The sequence below is a fragment of the Triplophysa rosa genome, unplaced genomic scaffold, assembly GCF_024868665.1.
Source record: "Triplophysa rosa unplaced genomic scaffold, Trosa_1v2 scaffold54_ERROPOS3010582, whole genome shotgun sequence".
NCBI lineage: Eukaryota > Metazoa > Chordata > Actinopteri > Cypriniformes > Nemacheilidae > Triplophysa > Triplophysa rosa.
In genome coordinates this window covers 129,048-156,614 of record NW_026634563.1, presented here as the reverse complement: position 1 = coordinate 156,614, position 27,567 = coordinate 129,048, and the positions used below count along the sequence as shown (strand labels likewise).

The following is a 27,567-nucleotide window of genomic DNA, read 5'->3' as shown; positions in this document are numbered from 1 at the left end:
GTGGTCGAGCTCAAGATGAGGCCGACGCTGAGATGTCAGCCATGCTTGCCCTGGATTCGTGGTTTCTGGGGTCGGAGCGTGGTCAAAATCCATGCGCCGCCCCGGTGCCATTTTTCCCGGAGGTGCATGAGGAGCTCACTAAGTCCTGGAATGCACCATTCTCAGCGCGTTCCAGGCTAGCGGGCTCGGTGGCTGTTACTTCCCTGGATGGCGGGGCAACCAAAGTCTATGTCGACATCCCCCAGGTGGAGTGTGCAGTCGCGGTGCACCTGTGCCCACAGACAGCTGCCACCTGGAGGGGTCGACCTAGACTTCCGTCCAAAGCTTGTAAGCTTTCTTCGACACTTGTGTCAAAGGCTTACAATGCTGCTGGACAGGCCGCTTCTGCCCTACACACTATGGCGATCCTTCAGGTATTTCAGGCTAAAGCCCTGAAGGACCTGGACGATGAGAAGGCCGACCCAACTCGCATGAGCGAGTTACGCACTGCCGCTGACCTCGCGCTCTGGGCGACGAAGGCCACGGCATGTGCCTTGGGCAGTCGATGTCAACACTCGTGGTCCAAGAGATGCATCTGTGGCTCAACCTTGCGCAAATCTCGCAAGCTGGGCTGTTTGGTGTCACTATGGAGGACGTGTCACAACAGTTCACCGCGGTGCAGAAGCAGACTGAGGCGATCAAGCAGATCCTGCCGCGCCATGAAGTGACCACCTATCGGTCGTCACGGTCCCGAGCGCAGCCTGCTTCCCAGCACCCCCGCCCCCCGCGGCAGCTCCTCCGGTTCCAGGGCCCTCCCAGACGACAGCCCACCCGAGATGCAGACCCCCGCGGAGGAAGGCATCTGCCCCCCATCAGCAAGCCGCTAAGAGAACCTCTAAGCAGCCCTGACGGGAAGAACCCGGGGAAAATAACACCTTATCAGGGCCCGGCGCCCACATTCTCACAAAGAGAGATTTTTTCCCTGGGTTCCCTTTCTCCACAGCACCCTCGACTCGACGGTGTCTTGGACGGACCAAGCTGCCGGCCGCAACCTCCACCGGACGTCTCGGTTATGCGATCCAGTTCGCCAGGCGCCCGCCCAAGTTTCGGGGCATTCTCCACACATCGGTTCGAGGGGAGAGCTCCCCCGTGCTTCGGGACGAGGTTGCCGCCCTTCTGGCAAAAGGTGCGATCGAACCCGTCCTTCTAACCTAGATGTCTTCCGGGTTTTACAGCCCGTACTTCATAGTGCCCAAAAAAGGTGGAGGGGCTGCGCCCCATTCTGGATCTGCGCCTCCTGAACAAGCACCTACACAAGCTGCCATTCAGGATGCTGACGCAGCGCATCTTGGGGTCAGTTCGTCACCAAGATTGGTTCGTGGCAATCGACGTGAAGGATGCGTACTTTCACGTCTCCATCCTCCCTCGACACCGACCGTTCCTGCGGTTCGCGTTTGAGGGAAGAGCGTATCAGTACAAGGTACTGCCCTTCGGTCTGGCCCTGTCTCCTCGGGTTTTTACCAAACTCGTAGAGGCCGCCTTAGCGCCCCTCAGGGAGCAAGGCATGCGGATACTCAACTTGGTACTCAACTATCTCGATGACTGGCTTATCTTGGCACACTCGCGAGATGTCTTGTGTACGCACAGGGACCTCGTGCTCCGGCACGTAGACCGTCTGGGCCTATGGGTCAGCCGAGAAAAGAGAAAGCTCTCCCCAGTGCAGAGCTCTTCTTATCACTGTATGGAACTAGACTCTGTCCGTATGTCAGTGCATCTCACCAACGAGCGTGCGCAGTCGGTGCTGAACTGTCTGAAATTGGTCAGGCGGACTCCAGCGGTCCCGCTGAAACATTTTCAGAGGCTCCTGGGGCACATGCCGTCCTCGACAGGGGTAATCCCTCTCGGGTTGATGCACATATGGCCGCTTCAGCACTGGCTTCAGAGTCGTGTTCCCTGGACGGCGTGGCACACCGGCACCAGGCGCATTACGGTAACGCCTCAGTGTCTTCGCACCCTCAACCCCTAGTCAGATCTGGCCTTTCTCCATGCGGGGGTTTCGCTCGGGCAGGTTTCGAGGCGCGTCGTGGTCATGACAGAAAGCCTCCCTGCAAGGGTGGGGTGCCGTGTGCAATGGGCACGCAGTATCGGGGCAGTGGACGTGTCCCCAGCTGCGATGGCACATCAACTGCCTAGAGTTACTGGCTGTCCTTTTGGCACTGAGGAGGCTCCGGCCCCTCGTGCAGGACAAACACATTCTGGTCCGGTCGGACAGCACGGCTGCCGTGGCGTTCCTCAATCACCAAGGCGGCATACGCTCACGGCAGATGTCATGACTCGCCCGACGCCTCCTCCTCTGGAGTCAGCAGGTGACCAAGTCCCTGCGAGCCACTGTCATCCCGGAAACCTGAACCAGACAGCCGATGCGCTTTCTCGTCAGGGGATACCCCGCGGAGAATGGCGACTCCATTCCCGCACAGTCCGGCACATATGGGAGTGGTTTGGTCAGGCGCAGGTGGACCTGTTTGCCTCCCCGGACTCCACCCATTGCCCGCTTTGGTACTCCCTGACCGACGGACCCCTCGGCATGGATGCCTTAGCACACAGCTGGCCGCGGGACAAGCGGAAGTACGCCTTCCCCCCAGTGAGCCTCCTTGCTCAGGACCTGTGCAAGGTCAGGGAAGAGGGGCATCAAGTACTGGTAGTTGCGCCTTACTGGCCCAACCAGACTTGGTTCTCTGACCTGGTGGCTCTGATGAAAGTCCCCCTGGCCGATTCCCCTGACGAAGGACCTTCTGTCACAGGGGAAGGGCATGGTGTGGCACCCCAAGCCAGGCCTCTGGAATCTCCATGTCTGGCCCCTGGACGGGATGAGGAGACCTTGAGGGGCTTGCCGCTGGCGGTCAGAGAGACTGTCCTGCAGGCTAGAGCCTCTGCCACTAGGCATCTATACGCTTATAAGTGGCATCTCTTCTCGCCCTGGTGTTCTTCCCACGGGGAGAACCCACGGAATTGCTCGATCAGGTCAGTGTTGGCCTTCCTACAAGAGAGACTAGAGAGTAACCTCAACCCATCCACGTTGAAAGTGTATGTAGCCGCTATTGCCGCTCATCACGATCTCGTGGAGGGTAAGTCTCTCTGGCAACATGACCTGGTCACCAGGTTCCTTAGGGGCGTGAGAAGGGTGAATCCACCTCGACCGCGCTTCGGACCCTCTTGGGACCTTAATGTGGTCTTGCAGGGCCTTGGTACGGCCCCTTTCGAGCCCCTCAGAGACGCCAGTCTTCCTCATCTTATGATGAAGACGGCACTCTTGATGGCGCTCACTTCTATCAAGAGGGTGGGGGACCTCCAGGCATTCTCCGTGTCCCATGGGTGCCTAGAATTCGGGCCCGGTTACATGCCCAAGGTTCCCACCACTCCCTTCCGGGACCTGGTGGTGAACCTGCACGCGCTCCCCTCTGGGGAGGAAGACCCAACCTCCAACGTGTTGTGTCCAGTACGCGCACTGCACCTCTACTTGGACCGCATGCAGAGCCTTAGAAACTCTGAGCAGCTCTTTGTCTGCTATGGGTCTCCCAACAGAGATTGGCACACTGGATTGTGGATGCCATTGCTTTGGCATACCAGTCCCAAGATCGCCCGTGCCCGCTGGCAGTGAGAGCCCATTCTACTCAGGGTATGGCCTCCTCGTGAGCACTGGCTCAGGGCGCCTCTCTGGCAGACATTTGCATTGCTGCGGGTTGGGCTATGCCCAGTACCTTCGCGAGGTTTTACAACCTCCGCGTGGAACCAGTGTCTGCCTGTGTCTTACACGCTACCGGCATCTGGTTTGGGCGTACGCCTGCGAAAGCGCCTTCTCCCCTCTCCAGGTGAGTCTAGCGCGCTATCTAGCCTCCCTACTTCCTCCCCCTTAGGGCGAAGTACAGGCATTCCATTCATCACTAAACATTTTTGGCATTATGGTAATCAGACCAGGTGGAGCGGTCTGTTGGAACGAAGTCCAGTACTGGTAGAGTCGCCCCTGCTCAGGTGGACCCCTATACTAGGATACTTTCAGGTTCCTCAGTCCATAGGGTGAATGAATGACGCCGCCATCTTCCTTTTATACCCGTATGCACGGGGCGGGACTGGCGTGAGTGTGCCATTCGCCAAGCCCATTGGCATTTTAAAATTCCTCTCGGAGATGATAGGTTCTCAAGATCAAACCCCAGTCTGTCTCTCAACACAACCTCAGTTGCCTCAGTTATTTTGAAAAAGTGTTGGTGTGTGAAATTACATTTAATTATGATTCGGAATGGAATAAAAGGCGCAATGAAAAATATCTGAATAGACTGAACAAACTTGAATTTTCATCTCCAGGAAAATGTATGTGTTGGTCATGAACATGGTACAACATATATATATATATAGGTTGGTCATATATATATATATATATATATATATATATTGTTACAGTAATAATGGTGAAATCATGTTCTCGATTACCATTTTCATAGCATGTTGGTTGCTGTTGTGTAACAGTATTCATAATTATCCTGTTTTCTGTGGTGCTATTTACGATGTTATATTTGTGCACGAGACGGACATGGATGTGGAAAGTCAAGTATACCTGCGCCTTTAGTCTTGATACCGGGTTGAGAGAGAGAGATGAGCATTCAGGGAAGATGTGGGTTGAAGCGGTTATGGGAAATGTAGAAGGGTGTGCCCATACATACTCCACCTTCTCTCTTTATATTCTCTCCTCATCCAGATCTCTATTAATACTATAAAATATATCAAGCAATACTGCAAACTTACAACAGACACTTTGTGAGGAATATTATAAATCGAACCTGCTTCTGAACTTTAAACTTCTTCAGTCTCACTGCTCATACACAACATCAGGATGTGGATAATGTTTTTGGCAGCCATCTTTGGTTTTCTTTCTTCTTCCAGATCCGAGAATTTAACAGGTAAGAAAACCCAAGAGGGAAAGGCTGTCTGTTTATTTGTCTTTGACTGTAGGTAGACTAATGTGAATTTTTTAAATTGAGGGCCCTGAGGAATGAAAGGATGGCAGCACTGTTCCTCATCTGCCTGAGTGTAAACAATGAACGGGTCTGATTTTGGCTGTGCTTTATTTTACAGTATGTGCATTAACTTACCTGATAAATGCTGCTAACTATTAACTTATGAATTATGAACAAGCTGTATGTAACCGACAGCGTTGGACTACAAGACCAAACATTTTACCATTTTATTTTGATGAGGAATCGCTAACATGGGATGGCAAACAGAGAACATTTCTCATTTTTACGAATGGAAAATTTTGTTTTGCTAATTATTATAACTATGTTGTTATTTAAATATTATGGATAATCAGTATATCATCTTGGGCCCCTGCCAAGGGCCCCTGTTACTCACTTCCACTATCACCCTCTGTCCAACACCCCTAAATACAAGAAGTTGATTTTATCTTATGCGCATATCGCCATCTGCTATGATAACATGCACTCTCGCAAACAGAGAGACATGGAACCGATCAAAGAAATTAATTATATTTTAGCAGGTTCTTCACCAAACCCATTCGAATAACCATAACAAGAACATTTTCATTGCGTTAAAGCAGGTTTACATACATCATAATAAAAAAAATAATAAAAATAATACTAGGGGAAAAATTAAAGAGAATATACGATATTAAGATACATGGTATTATTGCAATTTTTTCTTTACACAATTTGAAATAAGAGAAATTAAAAAGAATAATACTTTAAAATATAAGAGCTAATCAACTGCAGAATTAAGAATGAATACTTACAATTCCAATATGATAATATAAGGAGAATGGATCTAAGTATATTACATATGAATATGAGAATGAAATAGTGCAACATGGCATGCTATATACGAGGGATATGATTATATACAGTGTAAATAAAAAGTATTGACCACCCTTCATTTTTTCCACATTTTGTTATGTTGCTGTCTTATGTTAAACTAATTCAAGTTACTTTTTCACATGAATCTATACTCTATACACCAGGGCTAGTCGATCATCTTTACCTGGCCCGCCTTAACATTTCAAATAAGTGGAGAGACTTTAAAAACGGTGTGCTTAAAATGCACGTCTTCCTGAGACGCCACATCTTTAAATGTCCAAAACGCTGCTACATTCAAAACGAAAGTAATTCCCGCGGCTCATAATGATTTACGTCTTATAAAGCTATTTGATCGGTCAGTCCAAGAAACTTAATGTTATTTACAACGTAATAATCAGCAATGCATTGCACAGCCACAGGCAGTCGGTTTGCGCACGCGATAGGTCGCGGTCTAAAACGCGTTTTGTGCTCTTGAAAGTAGGCTAACTGTAGGAAGGGTACACCACGTGAACGGTTGTCTCAGATAAGGGGAAAACGGTGTTGTTTTTAATACTGCATTCATTATGAATAATGGCTATATTTACGAAAAACAGCTGCTCAACTCCCCCAGAACTCGCACTATACAAAGGCTCTGCCCTATAAGTGCGTGGGGCGCATGAATGCGATCGGATTTCACCCGAAGATGTGATCATAGCGTTCAGTTTCTTGCACAGATCAATTGACTCGCTTTATAAGACGCTTATTTAACGTCACAAGGGGCATGGATTACTTTTGTGTTGAATGTATTTGCGTTTTTTACTTTTATTGATTTAACTTTAATTAATTCAACCAAATATCTTCAGAAATATCTTCTTGAAAAAACAATGCCACCCACATCTTGGATGTACTGGAGAACTGTGGGTGAGTAAATTAGTAGCAATTTTTGGGTAAAGTAATGCATTAAGGAATATAAAATTCAGTTAAAAAGACAATATCCCTTTTAATTTAATATCATGAAAAGGCACAAATACTGGATGCAATATTTGTGTGCATGTTTTAATATATGGCCTATAAGTAACAGCAACAAAAACAGTATAAAAGGAACAAAACGAAATAAATAACAGAAATACAAAATAACATAAGAAATGAGGATATGGTAAAAAAAACTGGCCCGCATCCTATTTATACATTTGGAGTCTGGCCCTCAAAGAAAAGTAGTTGAAGACCCCTGCTATACACCATAATGACGAAGCAAAGATTTGAGACAACTTTGGGAAAAAATGTAAAAAAGAAAACGAGTACATTGCAAAATATTCATACCCTTTACTCAGTTCTTGGTAAAAAAAAAACCTTTACAGCCTGAAGTATTTTGGGGTTTGATCTGACAAACTTTACACATCAATGGCAATTTCCTGCTGTTCGTTTCCTCAGATTCTCTCAAACTACCAGGTTGGCTGAGGACCATCAGTAAACTGACATTTTCAGGTTTCTACAGAGATGTTCAGTTAGGTTCAAGCCCAAGCACTGGCTGGACCATTCAAGTACACTGACAGAGTTGTCCATAAGTCACTCTGTCACAGGTTGCACAGGCTCAGAGGTGAGGATCCAAATGCAGTTTATTAAAGGGGTAATCCACAGGCAAATCCAAGAGTAGGCACAGGTCATACACATTGGAGTGACAGGCCAAACAATATAAAAAACCCAGGGCAAAACAGAGAACAGGATGAACAAAAGCAACTGTAACATAAACACAATACCAAGCAATGAATGAGTGCGTTTACATGCACAGTCTTACTCCGATTATGTTTAATAAGTTGATAACAAGTAAGGTCATGGAAACACGTTAAATGGTTTTCTTTTATCATGGAAAGCTTATAAACGGCATAAGCAAAACCTGTTCGGCAGAGGTGTTTTTTGCCCATTACTCCGATTTCACACTGCATGTAAACGCCTTTACCGGTTTTCTCTCAGTTTTGTTTATGTGAGCATTTCTGACAGCGCAATAGTAAAAGTCCCAAACGGAAGTAATATTAAAATAACTCATAAAAGTCTGCTCTCGAATCATGCAGTTGATGTAGAAACGTCAAAATGAAGAACAATTGTTGCATATGCCGGTTCTGCGGACAACAAGAAGAGATATAAAAACACAGCTTCTGACCATTTTACTGCTTTTTATTTATTTATTACTAAACAGACTATCGATGGTGACGTCACTGCACACCAGAAACCTGGCAAATCTCAAATTTCCATGTAAACGTGGTTTTCTGCGTAGCCGGTTTATTAATATGCATGTAAACATGTGAAAACAGGTTTCTTTTATAAGCAGATTTTTGATAGATATCCGTTTATTTTGTGCACGTGAACGTACTCATTGACTGTGAAAACGTCTTGGTTAAGGATATAACCTCAGTTCCCTGATGCAGGGAACGAGACGTTGTGTCGAGCCGACAGATGGGGTTCGCTCTTGAGAACCTATCAACTTCTGACTAGTTTAGAAAAGGCCAATGAAATTGGCGAATGAAATTTGCATGCCGGACTCCGCCCCCGGATATCCGGGTGTAAAAGGAAGACGGCGTGCTGCATTCATTCACCTTTTGGTCTGAGGAGCCTGAGCATCCCTCGACCGCTGCGGCGGGCGGCCAGTGTTGTGGCAAGAAGTACACAACGTCTCGTTCCCTCCATCAGGGAACTGAGGTTACATCCGTAACCAAGACGTTCCCTTTCTGTCGGTCTGTTGACGTTGTGTCAAGCCGAAAGATGGGGTTCCTATGGAAAACGCCACAGCGCTGTGCCGCATCACGATCTCTAGAGGAGCGACGCTGACTGGCCTGGGCGAGTCAGACGTGAGCGCTAGCGCGAAATTGTAACCGTCCAGTGGAGAGGTAGGGGGTCCCAGAGCTTTTTAGGAAAAGGTGGGAAGCCCCTGCCACCGGCCATCATGGGCGGAGGCCTTGATTCTCTAACAGCGAGAAGCCACCTGGCACCATAAGGGCCACTGCGTGAGAATCACCGGGCCCGAGTTCTAGGCAATCTGTGGACACGGAGGGTGCTTGTAGGTCCCCTACCCTCTTGGAGGTGAGCGCCATCAGGAGAGCCGTCTTTATCGTGAGGTGAGAAAGAGCGGCAGCTCTGAGGGCTCGAAGGGGGGGCCTCTTGAGGCCCACCACCTAGGTCGCAAGAGGGTACGGAGCGCGGATGAGGCGGTGAGGGCGGTCATCTTCGTGAAGACTCATGGGGACAAGGACAGACCGAAAGGGAGGACTCTGTACTGATATGCTCGCCCTCGAAAACGAGACATAAAAGTAAGCGTCCTTCAGGTCGATTGCCATGAACCAATCCTGACATCTGGTAGACGCCAGGATGCGCTTCTGCGTGAGCATCCTGAACGGCAGCTTGAGTAGGTGCCTGTTCAGGGTACGCAGATCTAGCAACCCCCCCCCCCTTTTTTGGGGGACGATGAAGTACGGGCTGCAAAACCCGTTGAAAATCTCGGCTAGAGGGATGAGCACAATCGCTTGCCAGAGGGGTGGTGACCCTGGCCCAAAGTACGGGAGCATCCTAGCCTCTGACTGAGGTTGGGAGGATGCCCCGAACTTGAGCGAGCGTCTGACGAGTTAGATCGCGTAGCCGAGAAGGATCGTATCCTGTAGCCACCGTGACGGTTTGGGGCTCTAGTCAGGCTCCCAGGGGCCGAGACCAGGTCTAGGGGTACGATCTGCTTCATCAACCTCCCAGGGGGTGGAGATCAGCTCTGCTGACTTACCTGCCTGGCGATAATGCAGCACAACGCACTGTCGACTGAGAGTGCTGAGGGCTGCTGATTATCCTCGACATTGGGTCTCGCCGTGACGCAATGTCGAGTTGCCGAACACCGTGTTGTAGAGGGTGAGAGCGGCTGTGATAAACACCCAGAGAGAGAGGAAACTCTTAAGAGAGTGGGCTGTTAGGACGGGGCAGGAACCATCCCGGATCGACCACCCAGCGATGGAATGGCTGGGGTCGGACCCGATGGTATTCTCGATCTCCCTGGGGTCTTCCCATGAGGGCCGCTTCTGCTTTCGCCACGGCTGCTGACGGGGCGATGGTCTCCTCTTCGATGTCTCTTCCGGGGGGGCCGCCTGAGTGGTCAGACGAGCGAGAGGAGGTGCGAACGGTCCGTGAGCCAGTGGCGGTGGATTAATGCTCACAGTAACCCTCTTATCACCCTCGCTGCTTGCCGTAGCGGACGGCAGGGCCGTAGTCCTGCCGTCACGGAACGGGGAGCAGACGAGGTGGTGGCTGAGTCCCGTGGGAACACAGCCACCCGTGATGCAACGTCTGAATCGTCAACTGCCCGCAGTGCGGGCAGGACGTATCCACAATGTCTGCCCCAGCATACTGGAAGCAGACATCATGTCCGTCCCCCTCCTCCATGAGTGAGTTGCACCTTTTAGAGTTGCACCCTTTGCAGAAATTTGCTCTTTTAGAGAAAAAAACTCAAACACTTCTGACACTGCCGAGACGCCCAGGGGAAGTCGCTGCAGGAAGGGACCGTCCGCTGCACCACGTCGTAAGATTCCAGCAGTAATTCGGCGTAGAGTTTGAAGTCTCGAAGTCGATCAGTGTGAAGGCTCCGAAGAACAAAAGGTGAATGAATGCAGCACGCCGTCTCCCTTTTATACCCGGATATCCGGGGGTGGAGTCTGGCATGCAAATTTCATTCGCCAATTTTCATTGGCCTTTTCTAGAGAAGTCGGAAGCGATTGGTTCTCAAGGACGAACCCCATCTGTCAGCTCGACACAACGTCGACAGAAAGGGAACCAGGTTCAAATAGAGGGAACCAAACAGATAACAAGAAACATGTGGAAGTGATTAAACAATGAGTCCAGGCAATGACTTATGTGAAATGTAGTGTGAATGATAGTCCGAGTGTTGGATAAGAATCCCCTCTGGTGGAGCATGAAGGGCACTGCAACTGGTAACTGTGACACACTCTTGCATAGTTTTAGCTGTGTGCTTGTCATTGTCCTGTTGGAGAAGAAACGTTCGGGACTAGGTTTTCATGAAGGGTTTGGTTAGGTCAACTTTATCATCCCCTGGGGGCTTTTTTTCACAGCCAGCAGAAAATCCTCTACAAAAACAAGACTCACGCAAAAAAACACAATAACAATGACTTCCATAAACACTTAATTGGAAATTAATTTAAAAGTCTAATAGCAGCAGGCTAGAATCACTAATATGATCTCAGCCTTCTTCAAAATCGCGTCAAGTTGGTGCGTACAATCCTACCACACACTTTAACAATACCCCGCAAACTATTTTTACTTTTAAAGGAGCCATTCGCCGGAAGTACGTGTTTTTCTTTGTCTTTTGTGTGTTATAAGTTGCCCATGCATGTATTAGACACGTGAAATTGCAAAAATTTAAGTGTCGGAACAAAAAGATGTATTTTATCTAGAAGCGAATGCTCACCCAGACCTGCCTGAAACGCCTCGTGTAACCACACCCCCACAACTTGACGTCAGCTCGTGGAGTGATTTTACTAAAACCACCCAAATCTACACGCAAGTAATGAGGGTGGTCTCGTAACGGAGCAGCCATGTCGTTGAGATGCTGTGTGTTCCGTTGCCAAAAGAAAGCCTCTTTGTTTTCTCTGCCAAGAGATGAGTAAACAAAAAACGAATGGTTACATTTTATTTTCAACACTGTTCCAGAGAAGTACAATGAAAAAGTGCTAGTTTGTGCAGAGCATTTTAACGACGATTGCTTCACTAATCTGGGGAGCAATCAAGACCGGCCATGCACGGCAGCTTCTGTTAAAAAGTGGGGCAATTCCATTGGTTAAAACTCCGCGAGGACAGTCTGGCGCTTCATATTCACAGCCTGTAAGTATATTTTCATTTAAAAGACTTTGTTACGGACTAACGCGAGTTGAGTTGGTCGTGTGTTTGTGATCTGCAAATGCAGACGCGCGCAACGTGAAAAAGACAACATAAGTCCTAATAATCAGTAATAATGTCCCAACTAGAGGCAACACATGTCGTGTTTATAATGGGGTTTATTGTCTTTGTTGAGTCGTGACGAGACATGGCGTATCACTGGTTGATCTTAAAGGGCCAAAGCGCTTATTTATCATGTTACCATTCCTGCAGTAATGCGAGCTTTCTCTCTTACACAAACTCTGTATGCCATTTTATCACCTGTCATTCATTAGCTTTGAAACCTGATGTTCCGAATATGGTAAGAGGCGTTACATTTCCGTCACACAATTGCAGTAGTGAACTGGCCAATCATAGCACACCTCGCTTTTCAGAGCGATGAGTTTTGTAAAATATCCTCGTGTTTCAGAGAGGCGGGGCTAAGAGGAGATACAAACATCCACGGTATGTGGAAAATACAGTGTTTTTTTAACCTTAAATCGTGTATACACATTGTAATACATCTAACGCAAACAATAATATTCGTTTTAGCCGCGTAAAATGACCCCTTTAAGATTCAGTGACCTGAACTTTTTTACACACAGCATCCATGTGGGCTTCAAAAGTAAACTTCTTGTCTATTTCAGTACCAAGGTATTTATACAGATGTACAACTTCCTTGGCATGGTCATTTATGACCACAGGATAGATTAACCCCTTTTTATTTTCTATAATCATCTCTTTGGTTTTAAATACATTCATTTCCAAAAAGGAAGAATTAAACTAATCAATAAAATCTACCAAAACAGAACCATTCTTTAGGAGGGAAACAATCACAGAATCAAACACAAACTTAAACTTTGACACTAATTTGTATAAAGCATAAATAAAAGAGGTGATAGAAAACATCCTTGCTGTGACCCAGTGGAAGAAAAAAGAAAATCAGAAAAATAACATTTACCATTAAATGTTGAGGCCTATAAGTAAATAAAACCATCAGCCTACATATCAGCTCTGAATCAATATTATGAACACTCCTTAGTTTTTCTGCTAAAATATAACGCTGGATGCAATATAAAGCTGATGAAAAGTCAATAAAACTAACCACACGAAGGACTTTACCCCCTCAAGATGTGTTAAAACCATATTTAGTAAAGTACTTATCGCATCCTCAACAACCCTGCCTGGCCTGTAGGCAAACTAAAACAGATGTAAATGTCCATGCACCATGGTCAACAGGGCATCTTTCATAATCAGAGAGGTGAGTGCTACTGGCCTATACTCATTTAAGGATTTTGATGACTTAATCTTTGGCAGAGGTACAATAATAGATCCCTTCCAAAGATGAGGAACCTTATAAAGACACAATGACATTCTAAAAATAAAACAAAATATATCTTCTAGTTGTTCTGCACAATTGTTAAGAATGCAGTGTCTAATGCCACTGTTATTATGGAAATTAAACCAAAATGGGGCAGTCGTGGCCTAATGGTTAGAGAGTTGGACTTATGACCAGAAGGTTGCCGGTTCGATTCCCAGGGCCGGCGGGTAACGACTGAGGTGCCCTTGAGCAAGGCACCTTACCCCTACTTGCTCCCCTTGATAGCTGCCCACTGCTCCGGGTGTACATGTGTTCACCACTTGCTGTGCGTGTTCACTACTCTCTGGATGGGTTAAATGTTAAGAATGTTGGGGTTGATGACCTTTGCTCTGGGTGTACGTGTGTTCACTGTTGTTCACAAGACTGTTGCAGTTACCAGAGCCTTTAAATTTCAGTCGCCACAAACTTTGCTCTTGCGGTTCACGTAATAAAACATTTAAACAGATGTTGACACGTATGCCTGAGCGATAAAATAAGAGTAATTTTAAATATTGTAGTTGGGGCTCGGGGGCGTTGGATCCTCTGCTGTTATATTTTAAATGCTGGCAATGTTTTACCTCTTCAGGATGTCATCGCGATTCGCAAGACAAAGCATATTTAAAGCTTTGATATGTTAATGAAAGAAGGGAAATGGCGTGAAATATGACTTGTGGTGATACATAGTTTCAAATATTGAATTTCAGCACCAAAGCACATTTATTTCAGTATTTTTCTATACTTAGTTTTGGTCGTCAGTCAATTTTTCGATACATAGTTTTGGTCGTCAGTCATTATAACTGTGTTGTCGGTGTTCATGGAGAAATACTCACCGGCACATTATCATTGCTCGTGGCCGGGACAGTGCTGTCCGGTGGGAGAGAGAGGTGCTGCTGCTGTAGGAGGAGCGGTGGAGTTTGTGTGGGGAAACTTTGGCAACAATGTTTTGTGAATCGTCTTTTTTCCTCTTCGCTGGTGTAGCTGCGTTTCTTTGTCATTTTATTTCCCTGCGACTTTAACTTCGTTTAGCAGCTAATGTACCACTCAGTGACACTCTCGCTGTGGGCAGTTCTACTAATTCCGCCGCTTCGCTAACTTTCTCTAGCTAGTGTTGAACTCGTCTCGCGCATATACGGTGCTAAGGGAATGGTCCACTCTAATCTATAATGGGGGGGGGGGGCAGTGCCTTCGTACAGATGTAATAACGTAAAACATTATGGGATATCTCGACTATTTGGATGATTACTTGGGGCTCTACATGGCTACTGACACGGCTTATTGGTTAAGTCTACCCCTTGCTTTTGGAGGCCCCTGGTAGCTCGGGGGCCCCAGGTGACTGCCTACCTTTGCCTAATGGTAAGTCCGCCCCTGACCACGATTTATAACGGCTGACCGCATTACATAGCCTAAATATCACTTTATTTACTTTATTTTATGAAACCTTGCTGGCATATGAAATAACCGTGGTTGGGAATTTTATTGATTCCGATTCCAATTACGAATCTGCTTATCGATTTCGATTCTTATCGATTCCCAGTTTCAATTCCACAGTTGAAGTAAAACATTTAGATATCAACCTGTATGGTCATTTTGACTTGTTTGCAAAATATATATATATATATTTATGAGCACCATTTTGTGTATATATATACACATAGAACAATGATTTTTCTGATTTATTACAATTTGTATTACCATAGTTGAACTACATCATGGTTAAACTTTTAATTTGTGGTTCTTGTGGTTTTAAATACAAATACTATACTTAAACTATTCTTACTATACACTGTAAACAAAATATCGTAAAAAAACGGTCAAAGCACTGGCAGCAGTGGCTGCCAAACAAAAACCATAAAATTAAGATGAAACTCCGTAAATTAAATAATGGGGAAAAACATTACATTTACGTAATTTTTCTTTAAATGTTTTACAGGGAAACACAGTTATTTCACAGACTTTTCCTTAATTATTATGATCAAACACCTTCAATAAAGTGACTGCACATAAGGTTTTACATAAAAATACTGTTATTTTATGCTTTTTTTCTGAATTATAATCATAAACCTCCTTAAACTATGTGAAAGTACTAAATTTCTGCAGAAAAACACTGTTATTTTACAGTTTCTTTCCTGAATTTTTTCAGTCAAATACTTTTAATACAGTAAATGCACTTAATGTTCTGCAACTTTACAGATATTGGCCATGAATTACTAGTCAGATACTGTCAATAAAATGAAAAACACATGTTTAGCATTGTAGAATAACATTTTATTTAGGTAAACATATTAATCATATGAACACAATCACCATAATTTGTAAAAGTACACTCGAAATACACAATGATTAACGTCTTTACAGTACAGAATTACAGTATACGCTTTAAACAAATGGTTGAATATAATAAAGTAAATAATAAGTACATCCCCATACAATACATTCATCAAATTCTTATAAAACAAACTTTTAATCCTGGAGAAATACAAAACAGTTTCAAGAGGTGTTGAAAACATTTACACAGGGTCACAAATAGATATTGGAGGAAGTTTTGATAGTATATTCGGACAAACATCAAACTGTCAGAATAAGTAAATCATACCATAAGTAAAAACATACCACAAAAAAGTAAATGAGTCTGTGGCAAATATGCAATGTAGTAACGTTAGATAAAGGACTAAATCTGCCATCATTATACATTAGGCAATGTGAATACAGAGTATACTGTTAGAAAACAAGTTACAAGTTGCAATGCTAACTTAAATGTAAGTCTTATAACTTCCATCATTAAATCAGCAAAACAAGTCACCAGTTTAAAGGAATGGACAATTTTTCTTTACAAATGATGTAAATGTTTAACTGTACGTGATTGTTATTGTAAGAGTTAGAAAATAAAAAGTCCCTTATTTTGTTGTTTTAACCCAGAAATACGTAACCCAAACGGTTACAGAGTTACATTATAACAGTATTAAGCATACATAATATTACACAATTGTTAATAACAACATAATACAAATACTCAGGTCGAATGTTTAAACACTTACTACTGATGGAGTTTGGGTGCCTGGGTAGCTTTTCTTCCCTTCATCTAAAAAATGAGAGCAAATGTTTTATCATTAACAGTTATTGTTGAAATTAGTGTTGAAAATGGAATGCAAAAGAAAGTCAGAAAGAAATCTAACGTTACAATACTTACCAGGTGGTACCAGAAATCTTATCATATATTTCTGTGTACTTAAAGAAAAAACGTGTGAGAAGTAGGGCTGTCAGATTATTAAATAATCGTCTCATCGCGATTGTTTGACCTCATCGCGATGGTTTCAGATCATCGCAATTATTGCACATCTCTATAGAAGACACTAGGGGGGCTGTAGTGCATCTGCATATTCATATTTTAGTGTATTTATTGTAACTAAAGCTGGTAATACTTGAAAGTACAAACTAGGGTTTCAGTTATAAAAATCGTTATCGCTATTGTTTGAACCTCATACGCATGTTTCAGATCATACGCATTTATTCGCACATTCTATAGAAGACATAGGAGCTGTAGTGCCGCATATTCATATTATTGTATATATTGACTAAAGCATGGTAATACTTGTAAATGTACCACCACAACACAATCACTTAAAAAAACTAAAACATATACAAATTACCTGCAGTACAATTTAATATTATTTAAGCAAATCTCAGTGTGAAAACCAGTCTACCAAAATTTCATTAACACACAAGTAAAATTTTACTGTAGTCTTGCAAGTGAGAAAAAATGAAATCAAATGTTTAATGGTGGCTTCAATTCACACCTGATCAATTTACTTCATTTACAAGTATTTGGTGGTTGTATTATTGACAGGTAAAAGCCTAAACCTTAAATATATGATGACCCAATTTTTTCCGATGTATTTCCAAGAAAAAAACATAGCTTGTATTCAGAACAATATGGTCGTTTCAATCGCTGAATCAAAAATGAATGAGAATTAAATGTCAAAGCTCAAAAACAGACAATTAATCGCATAATCGCCAAAGCCCTAAAACAACAATTAATCGCCATAATCGCAATGATTTATTAGACAATTAATCGTCAATCAAATTTCATAATCGTGACAGCCCTAACAAGAACATCACTTAAAAAAAAAAACTAAAACATATACAAATTACCTGCAGTACAATTTAATATTATTTAAGCAAATCTCAGTGTGAAAACCAGTCTACCAAAATTTCATTAACACACAAGTAAAATTTTACTGTAGTCTTGCAAGTGAGAAAAAATTTGAAATCAAATGTTAATGGTGGCTTCAATTCACACCTGATCAATTTACTTCATTTACAAGTGTTTGGTGGTTGTATTATTGACAGGTAAAAGCCTAAACCTTAAATATATGATGACCCAATTTTTTCCGATGTATTTCCAAGAAAAAAACATAGCTTGTATTCAGAACAATATGGTCGTTTCAATCGCTGAATCAAAAATGAATGAGAATTAAATGTCACAGCTCAAAAACAGACAATTAATCGTCATAATCGCCAAAGCCCTAAAACAGACAATTAATCGCCATAATCGCAATGATTTATTAGACAATTAATCGTCAATCAAATTTCATAATCGTGACAGCCCTAGTGAGAAGAGGAAGTTTACTTAAGCTCAATATTATGTAGAATGTTATAGCATTGAAGTTAGTGCTAATATCGCTAATCGCGATTAGCATCACACTAGACGAAAATACAAAAACAAGTTTTTACCTTCTGCTGGTCGCTGGTAAAGCTGTTAATGCGTGTGATTATTTCCAGCAGCCTGCAACTTCCACACGACTTCGTGTCTCCAGCGCTGTTTACATATAACTGGACCATCAATACTACTGAAACTAAATGACAGGCATCACTTCATCGCGTATGTCACCAGTGAAGGGCGCGAACAGCTCTAATTGGCTAGTTTCCTGAATGACAGTAAGTTTACACAATCGTGCTCAAAGCAGCACGGGGAGTCAACCAATGACATCTGTTTACCAATAGCAAGTGTAGTAACAACAGCTATAGTTAAGATAGGTTGTTTTTAAAAGAAAATAAACGTGTTTAGTTTTTTTTAAATGTTGCTATATATTTAATTGGTCAGATGTTTCCATTGCAGTATACACTTCATGTTTAATGTCCCGCTGGCAGAATTTAAGACTAGCTCCGTAGGCTACATAAACATTGGTCTACAGTCGCAGATTCCCGGACCAATAACTCGTGAGCTAAACGTTCGTATAACACAAATTACACCTCGTTCTATGTAACGTAAACAATGAACTTTAAATCAATTTGTGGAAAATTAAACCTTTTATTGATCTCTGGAGCTGGCTGAGACAATACCGAAGGGATCGTCTGCAAAGTGCAAAACACGAATATCATTAGGCTACTAATAATAGTCATTAACTTCAGTGTTACATACTTTAGTATAACTAAAACCAGTTTAAATTCAGCAAGAGAGCATTAATGTGTAAACTGAATTTGGTGAGAATTCAGTGTGTAACATTTAAGTTATTAATTACTATTTTTGCAGTAACGCTTTTCGGATTTACAGTCACTTTGCCGACGGTTCCTTTGGACTTGTCCATGTCGCCTGCTCAGATGATATCAATTTATATTCTCGTTTTGAGGAAGACTGGGATGTAGATCCTAATCTAAGGAATTGTGTGTTATTTGTGTTATAACAACGTTTAGCTCACGAGTTATTGGGAATCTACTATAAACCGCTCCATTGTTAATGTACGGAGCGGGACAACAGGACGTTTGAATGTTTTGCAAGATAACGCAAATATCTTTGCGAGAGAACGCAATGTTTCTCGCGTGAACGCAAATGTTTTGCAAGATAGCGCAAAAGCATTAAAAATATTTTTCTCTTCCCTCTCATTTTTTTCAACCATCATGTCTAATCATTACGCAAGTGATGCTAAATCAATCTGTATTTGCTAAACACTCAAACTATCAGTTTGCTTTCCTTTCAAACATAAGCCACATTTAAACGGAAAATCATCGCAATTTCAAACATTACGTTTAGTGGTGATTTGCAGCTACTGTTATTAGCATTAGCAACAGACTGTTTAAGATGACTAACGTTAGCCAGTTTGCAATAACCACAGTTATGAAAGTTCAGAGATGACAAAACAAGCCGATAAAACTTGGGGTCTGTAAAATGCAAGTAAATACGAACATTTGGGTTATATCTCGGAGATGACGAGCCCTTTTTAAATCGCGTAAGTTACTTACTAACTACAGCTTGTTAGGCAGCAATTTCAAACATTACTTGATAATACTCCCTTTCTGAACCACATATTCTCGATAAAAGTTTAAAAAAAATGCTTTACCGTGTAATTTGAAAATGCAAATGCAGGTTGGTACAGATAAAGCGCTACGGATGGTCCTCGCGTGGGTCCTCTTCGGGCAGAAAAGTCTGACATTTGTGGGAAAACTCCACCTGGCCAAAAGTACCTGCTGAAAATGATTCGGGACGCTAAAGAATTGTGAACTTACTGAACCGATGAAACAATCACGAAATTTCACAAAACTAATTCTCATTCTCCAGAAAAATACTGCATTACTGTTATTTACCCTCTGATATTTTCCTACGCTGAAAGGATATGCAAAAATAGTCAGTTGACATTAACTGTTCTTTAATTTAGAAACAAATGTAAAAAATAGGATTTGTGGTATCTTTCACGATTTTGTATGTTTTTTTTCCAAGTCTACAACACTGTAAACCCCAACTGAAGCAACATAAAATTGCATGTTTTAACCATGTGAATTATAATTTAAACCTAAACAGTGTGATAGAAGTCAAAGTAACAATAAAAATGCTAGCAAAATACATATTTATTGTAGGACTGAGTAATACAATAAGTAAATAGAAAAAACATATTTTTTTGCAGTATTTCAATCTGTGTACCACATGCGTAGCCTATATATAGGCCCTATATGTCTGATTGTGCCTGTTGGGTTTCTGCGTATACTTGATGGCTGATTTGATCATATTTATGCTTGTGCTTGGTAATCAAGGGATCAATGTTTGTGAAATGCCAATTGTGTGTAATGAGCTGGAGTGCAAAAAAGTCTGCCATTTTATAATTTTTAAGACCGCATGTCCACTGGGATGGACATTAAATAAATTAAATCCTGTGTTGTACAACTCTAAAATATCTTTAGATTTTTTTGAAAAACATAACATAATCAAATAAAATATAACAGGGGCAAGACAATGAGGTTACCATTAACTTGGTAAACAATCTGTGAGGTATTATTAAAATGATAGAAACATGCAGTTTTATTGGTCTAAACCAAAAAAGACATAATGTCCATTCTTATTGAAGCAGGGTCTGAAGGGGTTAACACAGCCCACAATGCATTGCATACAGTACAACAGTAGATTACTGTTGACAGATGGCTGTAAATTAACAGTAGTTTCTTAAACTGCAAAATAATGCCCAGGATGCATTGTTTTCTACAGTATATTACTGTTTTAACAAAAAACAGTATGTTACTGTCAGAATTTGGCTGTTTTTTAACAGCAATTTTTTACAGTGTGGCCTTTCGATTCCGATTCCAAATTGGAACCGCTGATCTACATCAACAAAAACGATTCTTTTTGCAATGACTTAGCATTTTACTACTGTTTATATAGCAGGACTTGCAGTTTAAAATGCAGTTCAGAAAAGGCCAGAAAATGAACAGCTGTGAGTTTCATTTGAGAATCCTGTCACCTCTGTAAATAACCATACTGCATTTTGAACCCAACAGTAAAGAACTCAAATGCAGGACTGATCAACGTTATTCTAGTGCTGTGTATAAATGTGGCTCCTGTCTATTCTAAAGTTAGGTTCTCTCCATGCTGCCACGTGCTGGCCTTTTTGCATTTTTTTTTATGAATCAGGTTTTCTGTTAATATGCATATTGGGATCAAAAAAGCATTATGATTATTATTGATAATATGATGTTTCTCTGTCTGCAGTGGGGTCGCGTAGCTGCAGTTATGTTGGAGTGTTTCATGTGGAGGGAAGACAACGCTACAGTCTGACATTTGAGGAGGCCAAGAGCTTGTGTAAACATCTATCAGCTTCATTAGCACAAATGGAGGAGGTCAAAAAAGCTTATGATGCAGGTTTACAGACGTGCAGGTTAGATGTTAGTGATTTATCTTCATTAAGTCCACCACAATTGTCATTCATTTTGTATTAACATGTGTACATGGATTTTGTTGTCATATTATCTGCTTTCCTGTAGCTCAGTGGTTAGAGCATGGCGCTAACAATGCCAAGATCATGGGTTCAATCCCAGAAATTGCACATACTTAAATACATAATGTATAGTATAATGCAATGTAAGTCACGTTGGATAGAAGCGTCTGCCAAATGCATAAATGTAAATAAAACAGAATTTTCAGTATTACATTACATAATCTCTGCAGGTACGGCTGGATAAACGACAGACGGACAGCGATCCTTCGTCACAAACCACATAAATCCTGTGCAGGCAACCTAGTTGGCATCAGGTTTTTGGAAAGAAATTATTCTGACGCCTTCTGTTACGATGCTAAAGGTCTGGTTTGTGCAACATGACTAATGTTGACATAATTTATTCATGACAATTTACAAATGAAACCATTTTGAATTACAGATTTGTCAGCAAAAAACTGTACAGCTCTGTCTGGCATTTATTTATCTGGACCTGAGAAATCAGATGGTGACCCTGGCTTGGCATCTGCAGGTATGATAGTATAAAATACCATTTACATTACACTTTTGGCAATGGCAAATTAGTCATTTAGTCCTAGATGTGATAGATGGTTTGTTATTACAGGTTGTCTTTTTGTGTGCTATATTCAAATTCAGGTGTAAATGTATTCAATTCAATAAGGGAATCTTCTCATTTTTAAATGGTAGTATACAATGTAAATCATTCTGCAGATAACTGCAGTAGTTATGTGTTAATCGTGTACTTACATTAATAGATGTTGACAGTTTTATCCAAAGCAACTTATAGTAGCGAAGTCGTGCATTTCAGTTTTCAGTTTTTCCACTTACTGAGATTAATAATCACACTACCTTGCCATGCCCACCAGAACCCATTTCCTGTAGTTAAGTAAACACACATTTTTTGTACCTCAGCACAAATAAATGTTCTGTAGCTCAGCAGGAACACATTTTCTGTAGCACAATAGACTTTTGATGACAACAAGCTAATATTTATTTCCAAGACTAGACAAATTTAAATGTGTGCATCATTTGACATATATTTGCTATTTTGCATAACTCATTACAAGATCATGAAAACTCCACATCTAACATTACACGCCTGAATGACACAACAGCCCTCGAGTCGTCTACTGAAATCTATTGGACCAATGATGGCTCTGCATCTGTAAATGCCTCACAGAGTTCTACAAAGGACAATGAGACTGATCAAACTTACAGAGAGAACTCAGGTAATGATTGCAAATTAATCAAATGACATTTCTTTCAGTCATCAGTTCATTTGCATCATTTTCAACGTGGCAGAATATGACATACAAAAGTTATGATGAAAGAACTGTCTTCTTTTCCTTTCGGCTGTTCCCTTCAGGGGTCGCCACAGCGAATCATCTGCCTCCATCTAGCCCTATCCCCTGCATCCTCTTCTCTCAGACCGACTACCTTCATGTCCTCCTTCACTACATCCATAAACCTCCTCTTTGGTCTTCCTCTCGGCCTCCTGCCTGGCAGCTCTAACCTCAGCATCCTTTTACCAATATATTCACTCTCCCTCCTCTGAACATGTCCAAACCATCTCAACCTGGCCTCTCTAACTTTGTCTCCAAAACATCTCACATGTGCTGTCCCTCTGATGTACTCATTCCTGATCCTATCCATCCTCGTCACTCCCAAAGAGAACCTCAACATCTTCAGCTCTGCTACCTCTAACTCTTCCTCCTGTCTTTTCCTCAGTGCAACTGTCTCCAAACCATACAACATCGCTGGTCTCACTACTGCCCTGTACACCTTTCCTTTCATTCTTGCTGGTACTCTTTTATCACACAACAGACCTGACACTTTTCTCCACCCATTCCAACCTGCCTGCACACGCTTCTTCACCTCTTTTCCACACTCCCCATTTCTCTGACTGTTGACCCTAAGTACTTATAAATCCTGCACCTTTTTTACCTCTTCTCCCTGTAACCTCACTGTTTCACTTGGATCCCTCTCATTCACACACATGTATTCTGTCTTGCTGCGACTAACCTTCATTCCTCTTCTCTCCAGAGAAACCTCCACCTCTCTAGACTTTCCTCCACCTGCTCCCTGCTCTCACTACAGATCACAATATCATCCGCAAACATCATAGTCCATGGAGATTCCTGTCTGACCTCATCTGTAGCCTGTCCATCACCACCGCAAACAAGAAGGGGCTCAGAGCGATTTGATGCAGTCCCACCTTCACCGTGAACTCCTCTGTCACACCTACCGCACACCTTACCACTGTCCTACTGCGTCTCATACACATCCTGCACCACTCTAACATACTTCTCTGCCACTCCAGACCTCCTCATACAATACCACAGCTCCTCTCTTGGCACCCTGTCATACGCTTTCTCTAAATCTACAAAGACACAATGCAGCTCTTTCTGACCCTCTCTGTACTTCTCCACCAACCTTCTCAAAGCAAATATCGCATCTGTAGTGCTCTTTCTTGGCATGAAACCATACTGCTGCTCACAAATGCTCACTTCTCCCCTTAGCCTTGCTTCCACTACTCTTTCCCACAACTTCATTGTATGGCTCATCAGCTTAATACCTCTATAGTTTCCACAACTCTGCACATCTCAACTCAACTCAACTTTATTTATATAGCGCTTTTACAATTTTCATTGTTACAAAGCAGCTGTACATGAGACACATTGACTACAAGCAAAACAATCAAAGTTGTACCTGCAAAAACAAGAAAAGGTTGAAAACACAGAAGACAGACACACCCACACACAAAACACTCCACACACACAACACGCACACACACCAACACACACAGACACACACACACACGTACGTACACAGACAAGTACGCACACACACACACGCTCAGTGAGAGCACACATTTAGGATAAAGGAGAGAGAAGCACAGGTCAAATATAACAGATAATAAATTCCTATATGCAATATTAATTAAGTAAAACTTTAAGATTCTAAAGCAGCCCCCCCGGTCAGGCAGATAGTGCAAAAACAGTATGCAAACGGTGGCGAGGAACCCAAAACTCTAATCGAGAAAAAAAACCTCAGGAGAACCCAGGCCCAACCAGGGGATTCCAGTTCCCCTCTGGCAAAAGCTGCTGCCTCTGCACAAGCTCCAGAGAACTTGCACAACAAGGCTAAATAAAATAAATAAACTTAATAATAAAATAAATTGTAGTTTAAGATTATCATTAATAATCTAATAGCATTTGAAGTTTTGTGGTGAAGACATGTCAAGAGACCGCGTCCTTCTTTATCCAGCTCTATCATCTCAGCTCTTGTCAGGTCCCCACTTCCCATTCTCCGCTCTACCATCAGGTCAGGCCATGAACTGCATCCTGCTCGCTGTGGTAACCTTGGAACAATGAGACAAGACTGGCTGAGAGTAGAGTACTGTTCTGTACTCTTTGATGCAACAAGTACATCAGTTGTGTTTTTGGTTCCGGTTGATCTAACTAATGCAGCCTAAACCCTCTGAAGATTTATATTATGGAAGAGTAGTGTATGCAAGATTAAAAAGATGCGTCTTTAGTCTAGATTTAAACTGACAGAGTGTGTCTGCCTCCCGGACAGTGCAGGGAAGACTATTCCAAAGTTTAGGCGCTAGATAGGAAAAGGATCTACCACCTGCACTTGATTTTGAAATTCTAGGTATTACCAACTGACAGGACGCCTGAGAGCGTAATGCACGTGAAGGACTGTAATACAAAAGGAGTTCATTCAAGTACTGAGGAGCTAAACCATGTAAGGCTTTATAGGTAATAAGCAAGATTTTAAAGTTAACGCGATGCTTTATAGGTAACCAGTGCAAGGTTGACAGAACCGGGCTAATATGTTCATACTTTTTTGTACGTGTAAGAACTCGAGCTGCCGCGTTTTGGACCAATTGGAGTTTTTGTAATAAGCCTGCAGGGCAACCACCTAACAGTGCATTACAGTAATCTAGTCTTGATGTCATGAATGCATGAATTAACTTCTCTGCATCTGACATTGACAGCATATGACGTAGTTTAGATATATTCTTAAGATGGAAAAACGCAATTTTACAGGTGTTGGCGACGTGGCTCTCAAATGACAGATTACTATCGAATAGAACGCCAAGATTCTTTGCTGACGACGAGGGTTTTATGGAACATCCGTCAATAGTTAAACAGTATTCTTGGTTGTTACTTATAGCAGTTTTCGGTCCAATAAGTAACACTTCCGTTTTGTCCGAGTTCAGTAATAAAAAGTTGTTACTCATCCAGTTTTTTATATCGACTATGCATTCCATTATTCGATGGAACTGCTGTGTTTCATGAGGCTTCGAGGAAATATAAAGTTGAGTATCATCAGCATAACAGTGAAAGCTAACTCCGTGTCGCTTTATTATATCTCCTAGAGGTAGCATGTATAATGCGAAGAGCAGAGGCCCTAAGACTGAGCCCTGTGGTACACCGTACTGGACTTGCGATTTGCGTGACACCTCATTGTTTATTGCTACAAATTGAAAACGGTCGGATAAATAAGATTTAAACCATTTCAAAGCTATTCCCTTAATGCCGACATAATTTTCGAGTCTATGTAGGAGTGTGCTGTGGTCAATGGTATCGAATGCAGCACTAAGGTCTAGCAGCACCAATAACGAGATACAACCTCGGTCAGACGCCAATAGCAGATCATTTGTAACTCTGATCAAAGCAGTCTCTGTACTGTGACATGCTCTAAATCCAGACTGGAATTCTTCATTGATGTCATTCCTTTGGAGGAAGGAGCATAATTGAGTTGAAACTACTTTTTCCAGAACTTTAGATATGAAAGGTAGATTCGATATAGGCCTGTAGTTCCTTAGTTCTCTAGGGTCGAGTTGGGGTTTTTTGACAAGGGGCCTTATAACAGCCACCTTATATGCTTTAGGCACATGTCCTAATGTCAGAGATGAGTTAATAATACCAAGAAGAGGATCTATAATTTCTGGGAGCATCTCTTTCAGTAGATTTGTAGGTATAGGGTCTAGTATGCATGTTGTTGATTTAGATGATCTAATAATTTTAGACAGCTCATCTTGATCTACGGTATAAAATAATTGCATTTTCTCCTTAAGGGCGCTGTAGTTAGTTTGTTCAGCGGGTTTCACTTCTGATTGCATTGTTATAATTTTTTCTCTAATATCTTGGATTTTATATGTGAAGTAGTTCATAAATTCATCACTGCTATGCTGATATACAGGATCAGAAGTCACTGACGATTTATTTTTTGTTAATTTAGCCACCGTGTTAAATAAAAACCTAGGGTTGTGCTTGTTTTCTTCTATTAGTGATGAAAAGTAGGCGGATCTAGAAGTTTTTAGGGCTTTCCTGTATTTTCGAATACTATCCTTCCATGCTGTACGAAATACCTCTAATTTAGTTTTCTTAAAGTTGCGCTCCATTTTTCGGGCCGCTTTCTTTAGAGCCTGAGTGTGTTCATTATACCACGGTGTGGGGCTGCCATTTTTAATCTTCTTTAAACGTAGTGGAGCAACTTTGTCTAGCGTTACCGAGAAGGTGGAATTAAAATTTTCAGTGGTAATGTCAAGATCTTCAACGTTATTTCTCATGATTTGAGACAATTCGGGCAGATTATCGAGAAACGCATCTTTGGTAGTTGAAGTTATTGTTCTACCATATTTGTAACAATGAGTTTTATTTGCAGCCGTAGGCCAGTGAAGCAAACATAATACCAGATAATGATCCGAAATGTCTTCACTCTGCTGAAGGATTTTAACGTCGTCCACATTTATACCGTAAGACAGTATTAAATCTAAAGTATGATTACGAAGGTGAGTGGGTCCTGACACATGTTGACTAATGCCCATGGAGTTAAGAGTGTCTTTGAAAGCCATTCCTAAGGCATCTGTAACGTTATCTACGTGGATGTTAAAGTCACCAACGACAAGGAGTCTATCTGCGGCCAGTACTAGTTCTGATAAGAACCCACCAAATTCTTTAATAAAATCTGTGTGGTGCCCTGGAGGCCTATATACAATAGCTAGAATCAATTTAAAAAGAGTTTTATCTTTAGTATTAGGTGTTGAAACATGAAGAACCATGACTTCAAAAGAATTATATTTAGAGTTCGACTTCTGGGAAATGCTAAGAGAGTTATTGTAAAGTGCTGCGACACCTCCCCCTCTGCCTTTTAGACGAGGCTCGTGTTTATAATAATAATCTTGGGGGACAGATTCATTTAAAGCAATATAATCATCTGGTTTTAGCCATGTTTCTGTCAAACAGAGCATGTCTATTTT

General features: G+C 42.2%; 1 protein-coding gene and 1 long non-coding RNA gene across 3 annotated transcripts in view; one reads left to right on the top strand and one right to left on the bottom strand.

The window, feature by feature from the left end:
- Positions 1-4,664: 4,664 nt before the first annotated feature.
- cd44b (CD44 molecule (Indian blood group) b) overlaps positions 4,665-27,567 on the top strand; it is a 29,252-nt gene continuing 6,349 nt past the window's right edge. The window contains exons 1-5 of one of the 2 annotated variants that reach the window (XM_057328561.1): positions 4,665-4,931; positions 21,050-21,215; positions 21,506-21,636; positions 21,715-21,804; positions 22,409-22,522. In XM_057328561.1, coding sequence (XP_057184544.1) covers positions 4,865-4,931; positions 21,050-21,215; positions 21,506-21,636; positions 21,715-21,804; positions 22,409-22,522 — 568 coding nt within the window. In that variant the 5' untranslated portion in view covers positions 4,665-4,864. Of the gene's footprint in view, positions 4,932-21,049; positions 21,216-21,505; positions 21,637-21,714; positions 21,805-22,360; positions 22,523-27,567 lie in introns of both variants that reach the window. The other variant, XM_057328560.1, reaches the window with a different exon arrangement.
- Positions 16,089-19,591, bottom strand: LOC130551025 (uncharacterized). Its single transcript, XR_008962525.1, has 3 exons — positions 19,413-19,591; positions 17,809-17,930; positions 16,089-16,156 (listed from the first exon to the last, which is right to left on the bottom strand). It is a non-coding gene; the product is annotated as an uncharacterized LOC130551025 (long non-coding RNA).